Raw genomic sequence first — 18131 nt, 5'->3', positions numbered from 1 at the left:
TTTTAGTTTTTTTTGTAGTTTTTACCTTTTTTAGTTTTTTTCTTCTTTTGTATTAGTGTGAAATAATTCAGACGTCATATGCGGACAAACATGACGTCACCTGATCCACACACAGATCCACACACAGACAACTTATTTTTATATATATAGATAGGTACAGTTTCATTTCAGTTTTTTTTCTTTTTTAGTTTTTTCTTTTCTTATTTTTTTTCTTTTTTAAGTTTCTTCTTTTTATTGATTTGTTTTCTTCAATTTGTCAATGTTCATTCTAACATTGACACTTGGAAAAATCTTTACGTGCCAAGCAAGCTAAAGCTCCAACAATTTATAATAAACCTCAAAATTTGGGGTATCTGTTTTAAGGTTTTCGAATTACCTGAATCTTTGTCAAAATATATTGAAATATTTGTGCAATTCCCAGTTTTTTTTTAGTTTTTTCTTTTTTAGTTGTTTAGCTTTTTTAGTTTTTTTTTCTTTTTAGTTTTTTACCTTTTTATTTTTTTATTTTTTTTTTATTTTTTTTCTTTTCAAGTTTTTCCTTTTTTTCTTTTTTTTTATTTTTTAGTTTTTTTTTTAGTTTTTTCTTTTTAGTTTTTTTTTAGTTTTTTACCATTTTTCTTTTTTCAGTTTTCTTTTTCTTCTTTATTTTTCAGACGTCATATGCAAACCCTCAATACAAAAATACATACAACTTATTTTTATTTATAGATAAGATATAATCTGGCGTAACAGACATAGTGTAACAGACATAAAAGACAGACAACTTATTTTTATATATATAGGTTTTTATATATATAGATACAGTTTCTTCTTTAGTTTTTTTTCTTTTTTAGTTTCTTCTTTTTATTGATTTGTTTTCTTCAATTTGTCAATGTTCATTCTAACATTGACACTTGAAAAAATCTTTATGTGTCAAGCATGCTAAAGCTCCAACAATTTATATTAAACCTCAAAATTTGGGGTATCTGTTTTAAGGTTTTCGAATTACTTTAATCTATTGTCAAAATATATTGAAATATTTGTGCAATTCCCAGTTTTTTTTAGTTTTTTTTTAGTTTTTTAGCTTTTTTAGTTTTTTTTTTAGTTTTTTATCTTTTTTATTTTTTTACGTTTTTTCTTTTTACGTTTTTCTTTTTTTAATTTTTTAAATTTTAAATTTTTTTTTTAGTTTTTTCTTTTTTAGTTTTTTCTTTTTAGTTTTTTTTTAGTTTTTTACCATTTTTCTTTTTTCGAATTACTTTAATCTATTGTCAAAATATTTTGAAATATTTATGCAATTTCCAGTTTTTACATTCTAGTTTGTTTTCTTTTATATATATAGAAGATATAATCTGGCGTAACGGACAGACAACTTATTTTTATATATATATATATATATATATATATATATATATATATATATATATATATATATATATATATATATAATATAGGTATAAATATATATATGGACCAACGGGAATGAATTTTGGACTTGTCAGCCTGATTCAAGCGCAGGGAAAAGTTGAATCTTCCAAGTTTTTCTTGGAGGGAACTAGTCTCATAGCCATAGGAGATATGTTTTTTTTAAGTATTGGTTTTATACTTTACTTTTCATAGAAAAATGGCCATAGGGAGTAGGGGAATAGAGTAGTGGCTATAAAGAGATATAAAGATTATTTCTACAGGCTGAGAACTTGAATAGTTTATTTGCATAGAATGATGCATTTCACCTTTATTTTAATTTTTTCTTGCTTCAAAGTTCCTCATCATTAGTTCTGTTATGATAATTAGGCCTCGTTAATCGTCAGCATATTCAAGTCAAAAACTAATGTCCTATATAATATATTGCTTCAAACCCTAATACTTAAGTTTTACTTACAGCGTGGAGCTCTGACCGAAGGAATTCAGAAGCTTTACGAATTTGATGATCATCCCGATAGACGTCCATTTGTGGATCAGCTGTTGCGATTTATGGAAGACGAGGGGCATCCAATCACATCTTGTCCGAGTATTAGCAAGAACCCCCTCGATCTGTTTAAACTCTATATTATGGTGAGGGAACGTGGCGGCTTTATCGAAGTAAGTATACCCCAAGAAATTGTGTCAATGTGATTTTAAGTAAAGGTACTGGGTCGTCCTGGCCGAGTGGGTTGGTGCGCTGGATTATCGATCTATTTTTTTTTTTTTAGAGGACGAGGGTTCGAATCCTAGTGCACCCAATTATTTAGTTTGGGAGGGGGGTCTATGGCGTGACTATTTAAGCTCAATCAGAGTCGACCCAGCTCTAAATAGGTACCTGAAGAAATCTTGGGAAGGTAAACAGGAAGGGCGTGCGAAAGCACAGGATGGTTGGCCCCCAACCCCCCAATGCAATTCCTAGCCGAAGGGCCAAGAAATGGAGATCAGCACCGCCGGTAGAGACTATAAAGTCTAATGCCGCATTCTTTACCTTTATTGGGTCAAATTAATTAGTATAAATTAATCAAATAATTAATTGTTAATTATCATTAATAATTTATTATTGATACTAAAGGTATTATAAAATATTGGAATTTATAATCCATAAATTAATCATAATTGTAAACCGTAACTTTAAATGATTGTAAAGTACTCTTTTTTTAATAATTAATACTAATTAAACAGTTAGTGTAGAAAAATCAAGCTATGAATAGTTATGGAAATGTGATTGAAAGGTATAAAATTAGCAACCAATAGCAGTTTCGTCGCTTGTATATAATGGGAAATATAAGAAGTTAATGAGAAGCAAATAGTAAAACGAAGAAACCATTAAGAATACACCAAAAAACTCTTCAGTAGAACAATGTTGAAGTGAAAACCACACAAATATAAATAGTTGGACAGAGATCTGGAAAACTGTCTAGAAATTTTTTTAATTTTATGTCCATTTATTCTCTATGTCCAGAAAAGTTCTGACGTATTATCAAAGCTTATTTATTTATTTACTTCCCTCAAAATCGAATATGCATAAATGAAATTACAAAAATACTTCAACAAATAGCTAAATCACTGTTGTCAAATAGCTCAATCATTTATAATTGGCTGACAACTGGATAAATCCGTCAAAAAAAAGAACCTCAAACATTTTTTAACTCTCGAAAAAAGGATAAAGGTTGTAGATGGAATATTTTTAGAGTTACGATAAAAGCTATGAAGTTATACATTTTAATCTTGGCTATTTCCAGCAACTAAAATTTTCAATATTTAAATTAGTAAAAGCGGAATGAAAAATCGGAAATTTTGAAATATCAAAAATAGGGAAGGATGGAGAACACGCGGGAGGGCTACTGCGTTAAAAAAAAGAACCTAAAATGTCCCGAAGATACATACCAATTAGCTGTGTTATGGAACTAAGTTGGCTAGATTTACAGTCCACTTCCTCAATTGAAGTAGGAATAATTGATTATAATCTCATAAATATTAACATATTATTGTCTCGTTATACGTCAGAGCATAACATCATATTAGTGGTATGTAGAAGTTCTTTTTTACCAAAATTTGCTAAAACCTCTTTCTCACTCACATGAATGATTAGAAAATAAAGCTTGCAATACCAATATTATTATTGCTGTACCTTGATTATCCGTTAAACTTTTGTCAGTCTTTCTACTTGTCTGAAAAATTTAGACCGCGCAACATATCAGTTAAAACTTTTGAACCGGCATATAATTTAGACTATGGAGCATATTTAGGCTTTGAAACATATCAGTTTTTAGGCTTTGCAACATGTGTAAAAAATTTCAAACCGACATATAAAAATAATAATAATTTATGCCCTCTTTACATACAGAAGATGTACACAGAGGAGTGTGAAAAGAAAACTGAAAAATATAAAAATTACACTTCTAATGAAAATCATTAGGTCACAGCTGTTTTTTTTTTGTTTTTTTGCACATAACTCAAAAAACCACTCACAAAACATGACCTATAAATAATAACATAACTCATAAACAAAACTCATAAAATAGCACCCATAAACATAGCGCATAAATATCTATTTTATTACAGAAATAACGACAAAACTGTTAATGAGAACAATTGTATGAGAACATTGAATGAGACAATTAAGGGGAAAATTTATTCCATTTTCTCTAGACCTTCTAAGAAATCGGTCGTATTGTTGATCCATTTTAACCGTAATGTCAAATATTCCGAATTTTCGTATAATATAACTATTTTTGAACCATAGTTGAATTCCAAGAAAATATTTACAGAAACGGAAAGAGTAAACGTGGATATGCTTTTTATCACTTTTACTCAAAAACTTCAGAAATGGAACAATGAAAAATACATGAGGTGCAAACATTGAATTATAAATTATAGCAAGTGTTTGTTCATGAAAACGACCTTTCACCCTGACTAGCAGGCCATCTGTTTTCCTAAGTTTTCCCAACACAGATGAAACCACCAACTCCCGCGTGGCTATAATTGACGGACCAAAAGGCAACCCAAGGTAATTAATGGAATCTTTATTAATAATATTGAGTGATCCCACCCTAATTGAATGATGGATATCACTTTTTATTCGGCACTAGGAATTATGTTTTAGATGGTTCAATCTCAATGGCTAATCCTATCTCTCGTAGATGTGAATGCAATATATTAATTGCATTCTGCATTGATATTAAATTATCTGAGAACAACAAAATATCATCAGCATACGATAAGTGGCTAATGTCGATACCTTTAATCACATATGGGGGTATGAACCGTGTGGCTGATCTAATTGCGTTACTAATATATAAAGAGGCTAAGAACTGACCCTTGTTTAACTCCACGACGTAAATAAATTCGGTCTGAAAGTCGCCCTCCCGAAAATATTCTCACAGATGAATTATTTGTTTCACAGGTTGTGAAACATACAAAAATTTAGGATGTGCAACACGTACAGGATCCGACAAAATAAATTGTCCTAAAAAGCGCCTCCTTGCAAAGTAAACAACCGAACAAGATAAGGTACAGCCACTCACTGTTTGCCCAACTCACAAAAACGTAATAAAATTACATTTTAATGTGTTTATAAGAACCCCCCCCCCCCTTCTGAACAAAAATTCTGGATGCCTTGTGCTTTTCGGTACAGAACAGGAGAAATTGTCAGAAAAAATGCACAAGGAAAATTCAGAAATGAATCTATAAAAAAGTAAAGCAACTATTTTAAAATAAAACTATTCCTGAATTCCAATTTCAATTTGTTTCTTAGTATATAATATGAAAAGGGGATAACTTCCCCTCCCCCTCCCCTCCCCCCCAAAAAATGAGAAAAGATAGAAAGAATCAAGTTAACAGCCTTTTAAGCTTCCTTCAGGTGAATGCACGTACAATTTAAATAACAAAAATTAAATATAAAGTATCAGGATTTTAGAAATGCTTAGGTGGGGCATGACCCGAAAGTGGTTAGGGACCACTACTTTACACACTAGACCTTCAACACAAGCCAGACCTGCACTGAAGTTTCAAGATTCACCATAAGATAATAATAAGTATTTATTCCAGATCCTTCTGGGTAATGGGCCAAATCGACAGGGGAATTTTTCTTCCTATCCCCCTTGTACTCAGGTGCTTCATTTGGTCAGTAGAGTAATGATCAGCAGGGAGCTTTTGTCAGTCTTTTTTTGCTGTTTTCAACTCTTCGGGATTTTTTTTTTTTTTTCTCTCGCCCTTGTGTGTAGTTATTTATTAAAGTTATTTTTTGCGAAATTTTGTATGCTGGTCTTAAAGAAAAGATTCATATGTATGTATTAATTTTGAACAATTGGTGAATTCATCTTGTTTTTTTCATACTATTTATCTTGGTTTCTAAGGTAACAAAGAATAAGACGTGGAAAGACATTGCTGGGCAACTTGGCATTGGCGCTTCTTCTAGTGCAGCTTATACTCTGAGGAAACATTACACTCGCAATCTGTTGCGCTGGGAGTGTCGGTTCGATCGCGGTGGTATTGATCCAAATCCCATTATTAGCCAATATGAAACTACTTCTCACAAGAAAAAGAAAAATGCGGAACAAGCAGGTAACTGTTTATTTTGGTCTTATTTAGTATTTATTGTGATTTATTGAATTATATGGTTTTGTAATCCCATGTTATTGTTATTCTTCTGAGGATCGCAGAGGACTTTCAATGTTACTATCACGTGTCATGCAATATCAAAACACATTCCCTGTAAATAACAGTTTCGAGTTCAATATTAAATACATGGTAATTGCTGACGTCAGCACTTGTGACGTCAACAGGATCGATATGCAAAACTTTTTTGGTGTCTTCGCTAACAACACAATATTTGCTATCACTTGCCCTACATCTTCATATCTTGTTATTTCTTAAAACATGTATATTGCGTGAATTAGCTTTCGATTTTGCGATCTCTAACGATCTCGAAGGGCAAGCATGAGTTTCACGCCAAAAAATAAAATTAGCCTAAAGAGTAAAACTACTCACTACAAAAGCAAACACACCGCTATATTTTTAAATTTATCTTATTTTTAAATTTGAAAATGTTCTAAGAATTCTTCCCAGAAATTTCCTATCCCCTTTTAGATTCCTCCCTTCTGCAAGAATCTTCCGGGAAATTTCCCTTTCCCCGATAATACAGTCTGAGAGTTCTTTTAATTTCCCCCCATAATTGTATGCTCCCTCCTGTACTTTTTGTCTCATCCCCGAGGATTTTGAAAAATACCATTTTTGGCGTGTTTTCAATGAAAAGTGATTTTATTTAATATTTTCATTGAAGAAATTGAAAAAACGACATATTAGCCCCACCTTAGATTTTGAAAATAAATGACCCCCCCCCCCCCCCATACACACATTTTCGTTAATTGACGTCAATAGAACTAGGCTAAATAAATATGTATTTAATGTTTTCTTGGTATCGAAATAAAAAATAAAGAAAAAAGGCGCCTTACATTATTCATAAATATTCCCCCTGTTTCTATGTCTGTTCTTTCACTTAATTCTAAATCACGAGCTTTCTATAATCTCTGCTTTTTTGTTTACATTAGTATAAATCTGTCAACTGTGCCCCATCTTTATTTATCTATTAAAATGGTTTTCCTGGAATGTTTAGTTATAAGGATGTTTGAAAAGCAAGAGATATTAACTAAAAACATGAACTTGAATTAGTTGATTTACTATATCCTATATATATATATATATATATATATATATATATATATATATATATATATATATATATATATATATATATATATATATATATATGTATATATATTTATAATTGCTGATAGGTATACACTATAACTTGGCTAATTGGAATTATTAAACAGCTTGTAAAGAAAGATCCTTAAAAAGTTTAGTTTTAATGGCAATGTCTTTATGAGAGTTCTCTGTTTTTCTTCATTTAGAAATATTTCTATTGTTGTTGTCGTCTTCCTCTTCTCATAGATGATACATGTTTTTATCGACCTGTTTTGTCCCCGAGTGCTGGGTTTAGTGTTTAAAATGGAACAAGTAACTTTTGTCGAAATTGATAGTCACTCAGCCAAGGCCGTATCCGGTGGGAGGGCAGATTAGTGTGTTTGAACATCCTCCCCCCTCCCCGAAAAAAATACTTGTCCGAATCGTATTAACATAACAAAAATGCTTATAAATAAATTTTTTAAAGCGTTTTTAAAATTGATTTTTGTAAAACCTCTCGAAACCACAGCCAATACAGTTATATAGATACCAATACAGTTATGAAAACCCCTATCTTGCCCATGAGAAGCTTTTGGTACAGAGCACTGAACTTGGCGCCTCGTCCAAGCCTGCGCTCAGACGCGTAGATCGTAATACAACGCCATAGGCGAGAACGCAATTTTGTTTTGTTGCATACATAGATTAGATACCAATATTGGTTATCTAAGCTGTACTGCCAGTTTCCTGTCTCCAGCCGCTAGCATCGCTACCGTGCACTGTGTCCCAAAAATAAATCGCGTTGTCGGAACTGTATTGGTATCTAAGCTGTGTTCGAAACAAAATACCCCTCCCCCCCACCTCCATTTCTCCTTAACTAAAATCCTGGATACGGCCCTGCACTCAGCATAGGTATTAACTGCTATCAGCTGTTGATATTCGTATTCTACTTTAAATCTGGAGAAAGGAATATCAATTTGCCAAATAATTATTTGACAAAAATTCCACAAAAAAATTTACAAATAATCAATTTGATAAATTACAATAAAATTATAAGTTGAACTTTTCTTCCAAACTGATTTGAAAGGCACACAAAAAGTGTTAAATCAAGTTAGAAAACTAAATCAGCGTTAATTCAACTTTAATATTTATTTGACGATTTATAATAAAATTATAATCTTAAGTTTTCTTCCAAACTGATTCAAAAAGCACAAAAAACAACAACTAAAAAGTGTTACATCAATTTAAAAAAAGTAAATCAGCGTTGAATCAACTGAAATATAAATTTGATAAATAATTATGTGACATGTTTTAATAAAATTATATTTTGAACTTTTCTCCCAGACTGATTCGAAAAGCACAAGAACAGTGTTAAATCAATGTCATAAACTAAATCAGTGTTGAATCAACTAAAATATCAATTTAACAAGTATTTATATGACGAATTAAAATAAAATTATAATTTGAAGTTTTCTTCCAAACTGATTCGAAAAGCACAAAAACCAACTAAAAAATGTTAAATCAATAAAATAAACTAGATTAGTATTGAATAAACTGAAGTATCAATTTGACAAATAACTATTTGATGAATTACAATAAAATTATAATTTGAACTTTTCTTTCAAACTGATTCGAAAAGCACAAAAAAAAAAAAAATAAATGAAAAGTGTCAAATCCGTGAAACAAACTAAATCATTGTAAAATCAACTAAAATATCAATTTGTCAAATAATTACTTGGCGAATTACATTAAAATTATAATTCAAACTTTTCTTTCAAACTGATTCGAAAAGCGCAAAAAAAAAACAACTAAAAAGTGTTAAATCCCTGTAATAAATTAAATCAGTGTTGAATCAAGGTAATAAACTAAATCAGTGTTGAATCAAGGTAATAAACTAAATCAGTGTTGAATCAACTAAAGTATCAAATTGACAAATAATTATTTGACGAACTACAATAAAATTATAATTTGAACTTTTCTTCCAATTCGAAATGCACAAAAAAAAAGTGTTAAATCAATGTAATAAACTAAATCAGTGTTGAATCAACTAAAATATCAACTTGACAAATAATTATGTGACCAAACTGATTCAAAAGCAATATAAAAAAAACAAAACAAATAAAACACAGAAGTGTTAAATCTGTACTCCTGTTGACGTAAGTATTACCATTTAGAAAGTTAGATTTGGTTTTCTTCTGTTTATAGCTGCAGCTGCAGCCGCAACAGCAGCAGCAGTAGCTCCCCACGATGGTTATGGAGGTCATCCTATGGGACATCCAGGACCCCACAGTGGTCCTCCTGGACAGCATCCAGGACATCCACCTTCTTCACATCCTGGATATCCAATGTATTCTCATCCTGGAGCTCCACCTGTTGGGGAATATCACGGTCATCCTCCAGTGCCACATGGTGCACACCATCCGCCAGTTAGGGGACAAGCCCCTGTTATAGGTAACAAAAAACAAAGATATTTTTATAATGTTTTACTCTACCCTGCTAACCCCCCCCCCCCCCGCTTTCGTGTACATCCATAATCACAACTACATCAGATAGGTACTATTTATAGAAAATCTAAGAACCTTTGTCATTAAGTGGAGTTTTTTTTTGTCAATATAACAAGAAACATGCATTTTATTTCTTCAAGCGTTGAAAAAGGATTTTAAATTTGAATTTATGGATTTTTTTTCATATGTTAAGACTCAAACTATTAAGACTCAATCGCCAAAATAGCATATGAACGCTTGGAATCTGACGCTATTTTCAAACTACTAAAGTTGGTAACAGTGACTTGTGAAAACTAACTAAGGATTGATTATTGAAGCACAATTAATCCAGCAGAAAGTCAGACCAGAATGTGGCAAAAAAAATTTTAATCATCAAGCTTGATGAATTCAAAATAGTGCACACAAGTTTAAAATTTGACGTTATTTTATATATCTAAATTTGACGTTATTTTATATATCTAAATTTGACGTTATTTTATATCTCTTGTAAATCTTCTACGTGAGAGATGCAGATTTCCGTAAAAAGTATTATTTTTTTAATATGTCTATGTGGGGTCATTAGCATGATAGGTTCTGTGACATGAAATAGAACGAACAAATAAGTTCAAGGAAGTATGAATAAATAATTTGATCACACATTTTACTGGTTTAAAGTTGTTGCTGTTTTAGGGCGATACCACTCAGCATTTTAGGAAATCCCTTTCTTTTATTTGCCATAGCGAGCTTGCTATTACCACTAAATGACCAAATTCAGAACTCTTTCGAAGCTTTACAGGAAGTATGTTTTTAACTATACCCTTTGCGTATGTTTTTTATTATTTGCATACCTTTTGCGCATGTACAAAAGTATGTTTTTAACTATAACCTGGAAGTGTACCCTTTTGTGATATTTTAACTTTACTTTCATATCACTGTGGAAGACGTAGATGGGAGTATCGAAAAACTAGAGTGAGGGGGGGATAAACGTAGTTACTGAGGATTCACTTAAAGAGTTTTGGAGACCCAATAGGCTCCATCCTCATCAAGCGATTATTGTTGTTCAGCCCGAGGAGATCATCGAATTCTCAGACGTTCTATGTATCTAACAAACTTTATGAATGAAATTACGCAATTCCTTCTGGATAATCTTAGCACCCGTGTTTCGGACTTCCGAAGATTTAATTATTGACGCATATTTAATCGAACAGAAATTCTAAATATGAATTTGGCTAAAAGCTCTTTATAATCATTAAGTATTGACGTTTTTGTATAAAGGAAAAAGTAAAAAAATAGCCTAAGAGTTTTCAATATACTTTTTTGCATTGCAAATTCAAGTAAGAAATCCAAATAGGTCTTGGGGGGTAGGATTATGCGTAGTGAATAATAGCAGTGGAGGAAGGAGTTTTAGTAAAATGTGAATAAAAAAAAAGAATTGAAATAAATAGAATAAAATATAATAGAAAAAGTATATAATAAAAATGAAATAATCAAAAATAGAATAAAAAAAAAGAAATAAAAAGAGTAGAAAAAGAATGTTTTCGTTCATGCTCTCAATGGCTTTCTTGCACTTTACACTGAGCAGGAGGATCAGAATCGCCCTTAGTGTCTATGGGTGTCCAGAAAAAAAAAAATTTCAGGGGAAGGGGACAAATCTGCAAAATTAATCAGCAGAGGGGAGGGGTCAACGTTAATTATTTTTGCCAGAAAGTGCCTTATTTAAATGTCCCAAATTTGTGCGATTCTATACTCATATGTGGAATTCGCTTTTTTAGGTGATAATATGTCGGCCTCGAATCCTTTTGATGACATGCCAACAGGAGGCAGTGTTCAGCCCTATCCAAGACCACCAGGCCCTTCTGTTCCTCCTTCCAATTTTCCACCAAATTTTGGTCCTGGAGGGCATCCTGCCCGACCACCACATCCGCAAGGTACCTTTCTCTCGTTTCCTTAAAAATCATTGACTTACCAAAGATATGTTGATTCTGTGACAAGAATATAGTAATAAAAAGAATGTAGGTAAAGAATTAGAAAAAGAATAAAAATGAAATATAAATAAATTAAGAAAAAAAATATAAAAATCATAAAAAAGAATAAAAGAATGTAGTCGAATCAAAGTTTTATCTCTTCAATTTTGAGGTTTCGTGAACAAGCCGAACTGAGCCTTAAGAGTTTCAAGCCCCACTTAAGGGAGGAGTTTCATGATATTTGTTTGTGAACCATCTGTCAGAAAGCAAGCTATAGAATTGTTATTGTTAAAACGGCAATTATAAATATGGAATATAGAACACGGAGGAGTAAAGAGGTCAGTTTTGTGTTATTTTATTATGAAATTGTTTATCACACAGTTTTTAGACAGAAAACTGAGTCCGTTTTTATTTTATCCTGACGAATCATGCGTTTCAGCAACAGAAATCAGTTTTAGAACTTCAAACTGAGTTCACACCTGCCTCTCCGTCAACAAGCAACCATAGTAGAAGCATCAGCTTTTATATAATGCAAAATATAAGAAGTTAACGATAAACAAATACTAAAACGAAGAAACCGTTAAGAATACCCCTCAAAAACTCTTCAGTAGAATAACATTGAACTGAAAACCACAAAAATATAAAAAGTTGGACAGAGATTTGGAAAACTGCCCTGAAAGTTTTTCATTTTATGTCCATTTATTCTCTATGTCCAGAAAAGTTCTGACGCATTATCAAAGGCTTATTTATTTATTTACTTCCCTCAAAATTGAATATGCATAAATGAAATTGCAAAAATACCTCTATATTAGCTATACTATAACTAAAGCAACCATTTGTAATTGGCTGACAACTGAATAAATCAGACAATTATAAATATGGAATATAGAACACAGAGGAGAAAAGAGGTCAGTTTTGTGTTGTTTTAGTTTGAAATGAATGTGAGAATGAGAATTAGAGAATATTTGCTTAACATTTGAATGAGTTTGAAATAGAATACATTCGAAATCAAATCGAATGGAACTGGTTTCTTAAACCGGACTGAATGGTTGGTCAAAAATCAGATTAGTCAAGAGATCGAAAGGTTTTCTAGTAACAAGATTTTATTTGCAGACGGCCTCTGGTCATCTGTGCCTAAAATAGCATGAGCTGTTTAGGGTCTTTTTTATGAATATGATTTTTGGAAAAAGGGGAAGTAGCTAGCGATTTAACGAAAACCCTTATTAGACCACTGTTATCCTGGTCTCTGTAGGTAGCAAATTACTTAGTAGTATGATGCTTTTTAGACCGAGATATGCTGTAGACAAAGTTATAAAAGAAAAACAGTGTGGTTTTAAGAAGGTTAAAGTATGTTTTGACCAAATTCTCACTCTTAGATTAATATATGAGATTTGCCTGAGTTATAAAACATCTTTGGTCTTCAGTTTTGTTGATTATGAGCAAGCGTTAGACTAACCTTGTATGGCATACCCGATCAATACATTAAAGTGAATAGTGCTATGTACGAGAATAACACTGATGCGGTTAAGGTAGGAAATTAGGTTTGTAGCTGGTTTAGTATTAAATCAAGAATAACTTCGTCTTAAGGAGCACAGGAAAGGCAATGTGAGGACGCCGAATCAAAAGGGAAGATAAACCTTCATGAACTTAGATTATATTGATGATTTAATCATCCTAGATGAAAATGTGAGCCAAAAGAATAAAATTTGGAGGTCTTGCGAGTTCAAGGTGCTAGCATATGTTTGGAAATTAATTTCAAAAAGGGTAAGTCGCTAAGGCTAGGAATAAGTGAAGAGGAAAAGGTAACTTTGGTAACGAAAAGATTCATCTGGTGGACAGTTTTACTTACCTTCATAGTATTATTAATAAAGACGGTGGGAGCAATGGAGATTTTAAAAATAGAATAGCCAAGATTCAGGGTGTTTTTTCACAGTTAAAAAAAAGTTTGTAAGAATAGAAAGATAAGTCTGCGAACCAAGATTAGAATATTAGAAGCTACATTTATGACAGTGGTCAAATATGGTTCAGAAGCATTGGTGGTTCAGAAACCGGATGAAGGTTCGCTAGATGTTTTCCAGAGAAATTGCCTACGGATTGTTCGGGTATCCGGCTGACTGACCGTATTTCAAGCCGTAGACTGTACAAAAAGTGTGGTTCAAAAATGTGCTTTCTAGGGCTATAATAAGAGGAAGATTGAGATGACTAGGGCATGATCTGTGAATGACAGATTACCGAAGATTGCCATGGAAAGTAGGTCGTCCGAGATTGGGGTGGGAAGATGTCATAAAGACAAATTTAAGGGAAATGAGAACTTCCTGGGAGAATGTAAAGAGGAAGGCTTTGAATGGATTGGGATGGGAGAGGAGCGCGCGTAGCTGTGTTGGCCTCAGGTGGCTTGGTGATGCGATGAGTTGTTGGTAGTAGTAGTATTTTAGGACCATAGCGAATTTAAGGAGCATTTTCCGGCACATTTGTTTTGTATTTTTATATACATGTTATATACTATTACGTATTATACCCTACTATTATATTTATACTATATTATGGTTTTATAACATTATATTTTTTTTTATATATATTGTTATGTTTTATGTTTATATACAATTGTTGCTGTTTTTTTAAAGGATTTATAAGCATCTTCTGCTCATTCTTATCAAAAAATTTGGTTGCGAATTTTGACTATTATTCACCCGGATTTATTTTTAGCTAATTTTGAATTTTCATTTGAAATCTGGAAGTCAAATTCAAATTAAATCTTATGTTGTTAACAAGATGGGCTTTCAAAGGCATTGCCCAAATACAATATCTTTTAGTCAATACTATGTATATAAATATATATGTGTGTGTATTTCAAAGTTGATAGAGCCATGTAAAAACTAATTCGAAGGAGCATAATAAATAGAGCAGATATAAATAAATGAAATCAAATGAAAGAAAACTTCTGTTTTGAGCCTTTAAACTCTTTGATATAAAATTTTCCATTGCCCCTATACATCTAATAGACTATGATTTAAGGATCCCCTGTAGCATTTTCCACCGATAACAAATCCCCCCATAGATTTGATAGGTCATTACACCTAATAAGAAAATATCCCGATAGTTCCTCCGAAATATTGCATGATGGACAAAATCGTAATCTATTTGAAAAATTAAATAATCAAGTACTATAGTAAAACTTAAGTCAATCAAATATTATATAATGACTTTAGTCAAATACTATAAATTATAAAAATCAGTCAAGAAAAATTTGTCAACAGGCATCAAAATTATGAAAATACATAAGCTACGAATTATTAAGAGTACGAACAAAACTTCGTAAATAACGCTGTGACCTGGAGTAAACTGGTATCACTTTTGGACCTTTACATCCATTTCTCTGAGGAGTCCGGATCTGAGCCAAATTTCAGGGACAGTTTCTCACGACAACAAAAAGGGGGTCAAGTTTACATGATGTTATATAAAATGAGGAAACAGAGCTTAATATCTTCCTTTATTGTATGATTTTTGTTCTTAGTTTTAATCGCCTATTTTACTTGTTTTAGGTATTTCTTACTTGTTTTGTTCTCACTTTATCTTTACTTGTTTATTCTTACTATTTATATTTTATTTTTCCATAATTCTATCTGTTACATATTCTATTTCTATATTTCTGTTACATATTCTATTTTCTTCTGTTTCTATTTATTTCTATTCTTTTTCTATTTATTTCTATCCCTTTTCATTCACAGTCCACTAGAAACTTTTTCCTTCACTACTCTGTATTACTACGCTTAATCCTCCCTCTGAGACCTGTTTGGATTTCCTACTTGGATGTTTGCCAGCGTTTTTTTTTTTTTAAGTTTTATTATTACCAGTACTATTATTTTTACCATTATTTGTGGGTATTTAATATTAAAATATTTAATAATATTTTCGGAAAGGACTGTGTATAATCCACGGACAAACTATGAACTCCGAGAAGGCCACATTGTACAAGTAGTTTCAGTCAAAATGGGAGATTTTACCCTTCAAGGGATTGAAAAAATCTTTTGATTTTCTTTTTTAGTTTTTTTTTTTATTTTACTATTATTTTATTTTTTAATAAACGAGAATTCGGAGAAAGAATGATAAACTGTGGAAGATTTCAAAGATTGAATGTATTTGGTTATACAAAGGTCATTTGTAAAAAAAAGGAAGAAAATCGTGTACGGCAAACGAAATGTAGGAAATGTAGGAAACGAAATGTAAAAGCAAGCTTTTTCGAATGAAAATAAACAACGAATAAAATAAATCAAAATAAATCCCTTCCCTTAACCTCAATTCCTTGCGCTAAAGCTCAACTTTTTTCCATCGACGTTTCAACAACAAATGCTCTAGCGCCAGACACCTTTATGACAAAAAGGCTTTCCCCTTCCTTTTTTATAATGCCTTGGCATTGGGGAAAGAAAAAGGTGATTTTGGTAAAATGTTTCCCTTCTAAGCTAGCTGCAACAACGCAATTTTAGTTCAATCCTGTCCGAGAAATTCTATTTAGTTAATTTATATTCACTTTTCAGTCTAATTACATTCAATTTAAGGTTTGATTGCAAATAATTAGCTTAATGCTGCATTCAATTTTTGTTCTTCTTTATTACCTTTAATCTTGTATTCTTTATGAAGCGTTGCCACTTCACAAGATTTTTATGTTTCATTTATCGTCCTTTCCAGGATTTGGTGCACCTGGTCAATATCCACCTTATGGAGCTGAACAGCAGTATAAGGCGCCACCATCTACATCTGCACCAGTCTCACAAGAATTTCCTCCTACAAATGCACAGAGTCAATATCCACCTCCACCGACAACGTATACACTTCCTACGCGAACATTATATCCTCCGTATGGTGCCTCTGCACCTCCTTCAGCAACGCCAGAACCTGCCACATCTAATCAAACGGTGTCCCAACCAAGTCAGATTGATCCCTCTGGTTTTAGATACCCAACTCCCGCTCAAGGAGTATTACCTCAGTATCAACAGGGAACTGCTAGTGCAAATCCCGCTCCTAGTGCAAGTCCTGGATTAGCTCCCACAAGGGCTATGAGTCCTGCTCCACCAACTCCAGGACCAAGTCCGGGTCCAGTTCAGACATCACACACTCCAATACCGCCAGTCCAAGTAGCTCATTCCCCATCAGAAGCAAATGGACCTTCTGCTGAAGCCTTTCAGGTATTTATATTGTTTTTGAATTTGCATTTGTAGCTTCACATCTATTAGCTTTTGATGAATTTTATTTTGTTTAGAAGGCAAATGCGAGTGTTGTTGTTAATATATATTGTAAGGATTTTTTGCATTTTCAGCGCCCCACTAGCGGCAACTAAAAAAAATAAGACACATCGATGCATCCCTTCTGAAAAAGTGATTTTCTTTGTTTGTTCAAGATAGGGGACTATAATTCTCCTAAATAGAAATACCCACATTTTTTTAAGATAAACTTTTACTATTAAGTTTATTAAGGTAATTATTAAAATAATAATTACCGTTTTTGAATCATGGTTGCCCCCTTAGGGGCTAGTAAAGAACAAACCCTAACCCGTGGTAACTGAAATATCTTTTTATAGTTCCTGTTTCTATTAGCTTTTCAAAATTGTTACGTTTCTTTTCTCTTGAAAAATATAAAAGTAAGTAGTAAAGTGATAGAAATAAGAATGAAAAAAAAGAAGAAGCAAAATCTGCCATATGTGAATTCTAAGTATTTAATAAACTTCCCTTTTATAGGAATGTTTCGTAGGTTAATAGGAATTTTGCAGGTATAAAGATACTTAGACATTTCTAAAGTTTTTTTTAGTATATCGTTGCCGAAGCTGATTTTCGATATGATTTTAAAAAAATGGAAAAAAACATGTTAAATAATTTGTAATCTCATATAATTTATATTATAGTTTGTAATGATTAATAATTGTAATGGTTAGTTATTCTTAAATTACATATTTGTTATTAACAAAAATACAGGTTAAAATTTGTAAGTGTAGAAAAGCGTTACGGATGCTCTGAAATTCGTCGTTGCAAATTTAATACTCTGTTACCTAATTGGCTTTATTGCCATTTTATTGGAAACCTATTTCCTATTAGCCCCGGTTCTATTGCAGTAATTTAAATTTAATGATAAAACCCTGCATTTTATGGGGGATAACTGAAATTAAACTACATTTGTATCAAGTATGCTTTAATTTTTAAAATTGTGGCTTCAGAATATGCATTTTATTCTGTCAATTTAAAAGCCATGGATCACTCACCTGGTTTGGTTGGCGCAAAGGCTGCTTTGTGGGCTAACAGCAACTCCCCTAGAACAGACTCTTCATCTCACTTTTGATTTTTTTTTTTTTCAAAATCTTTCATTCTCAACTTCCCCAAAATTTAGATTTTTGCTGATGAGCGACTTCAAATGTAACTCCATTAAATAATCATTTAAGCAGGAAAGGTCTTTCTCAAGACAAGAATATCCTGAAAAATTCCAATCAGTTAACGAAAATAGGAAACATATAAATATCAATATAAAAGATGAACAAAAAAAAAAAAAAACACTATTTGCCAGAGAAAAA

The 18131-nt window shown here is 32.0% G+C and overlaps 1 protein-coding gene across 6 annotated transcripts in view; it reads left to right on the top strand.

The window, feature by feature from the left end:
• Nucleotides 1-17129, top strand: part of LOC136025841 (trithorax group protein osa-like) — a 95364-nt gene extending 78235 nt beyond the window's left edge. Inside the window, exons 10-14 of one of the 6 annotated variants that reach the window (XM_065701903.1) lie at nt 1864-2061; nt 5802-6009; nt 9334-9579; nt 11384-11539; nt 16262-17129. In XM_065701903.1, the coding sequence (XP_065557975.1) occupies nt 1864-2061; nt 5802-6009; nt 9334-9579; nt 11384-11539; nt 16262-16791 (1338 nt within the window). In that variant the 3' untranslated portion in view covers nt 16792-17129. The remainder of the gene's footprint in view (nt 1-1863; nt 2062-5801; nt 6010-9333; nt 9580-11383; nt 11540-16261) is intronic. The other 5 variants (XM_065701876.1, XM_065701893.1, XM_065701867.1 and 2 more) reach the window with 5 other exon arrangements.
• The last annotated feature ends 1002 nt before the right edge of the window (nt 17130-18131 follow it).

This window comes from Artemia franciscana, chromosome 1, assembly GCF_032884065.1.
Source record: "Artemia franciscana chromosome 1, ASM3288406v1, whole genome shotgun sequence".
NCBI classification, from domain to species: domain Eukaryota; kingdom Metazoa; phylum Arthropoda; class Branchiopoda; order Anostraca; family Artemiidae; genus Artemia; species Artemia franciscana.
Note: the sequence above shows the minus strand (reverse complement) of the source record. Positions and strands in the feature narration are given on the sequence as shown.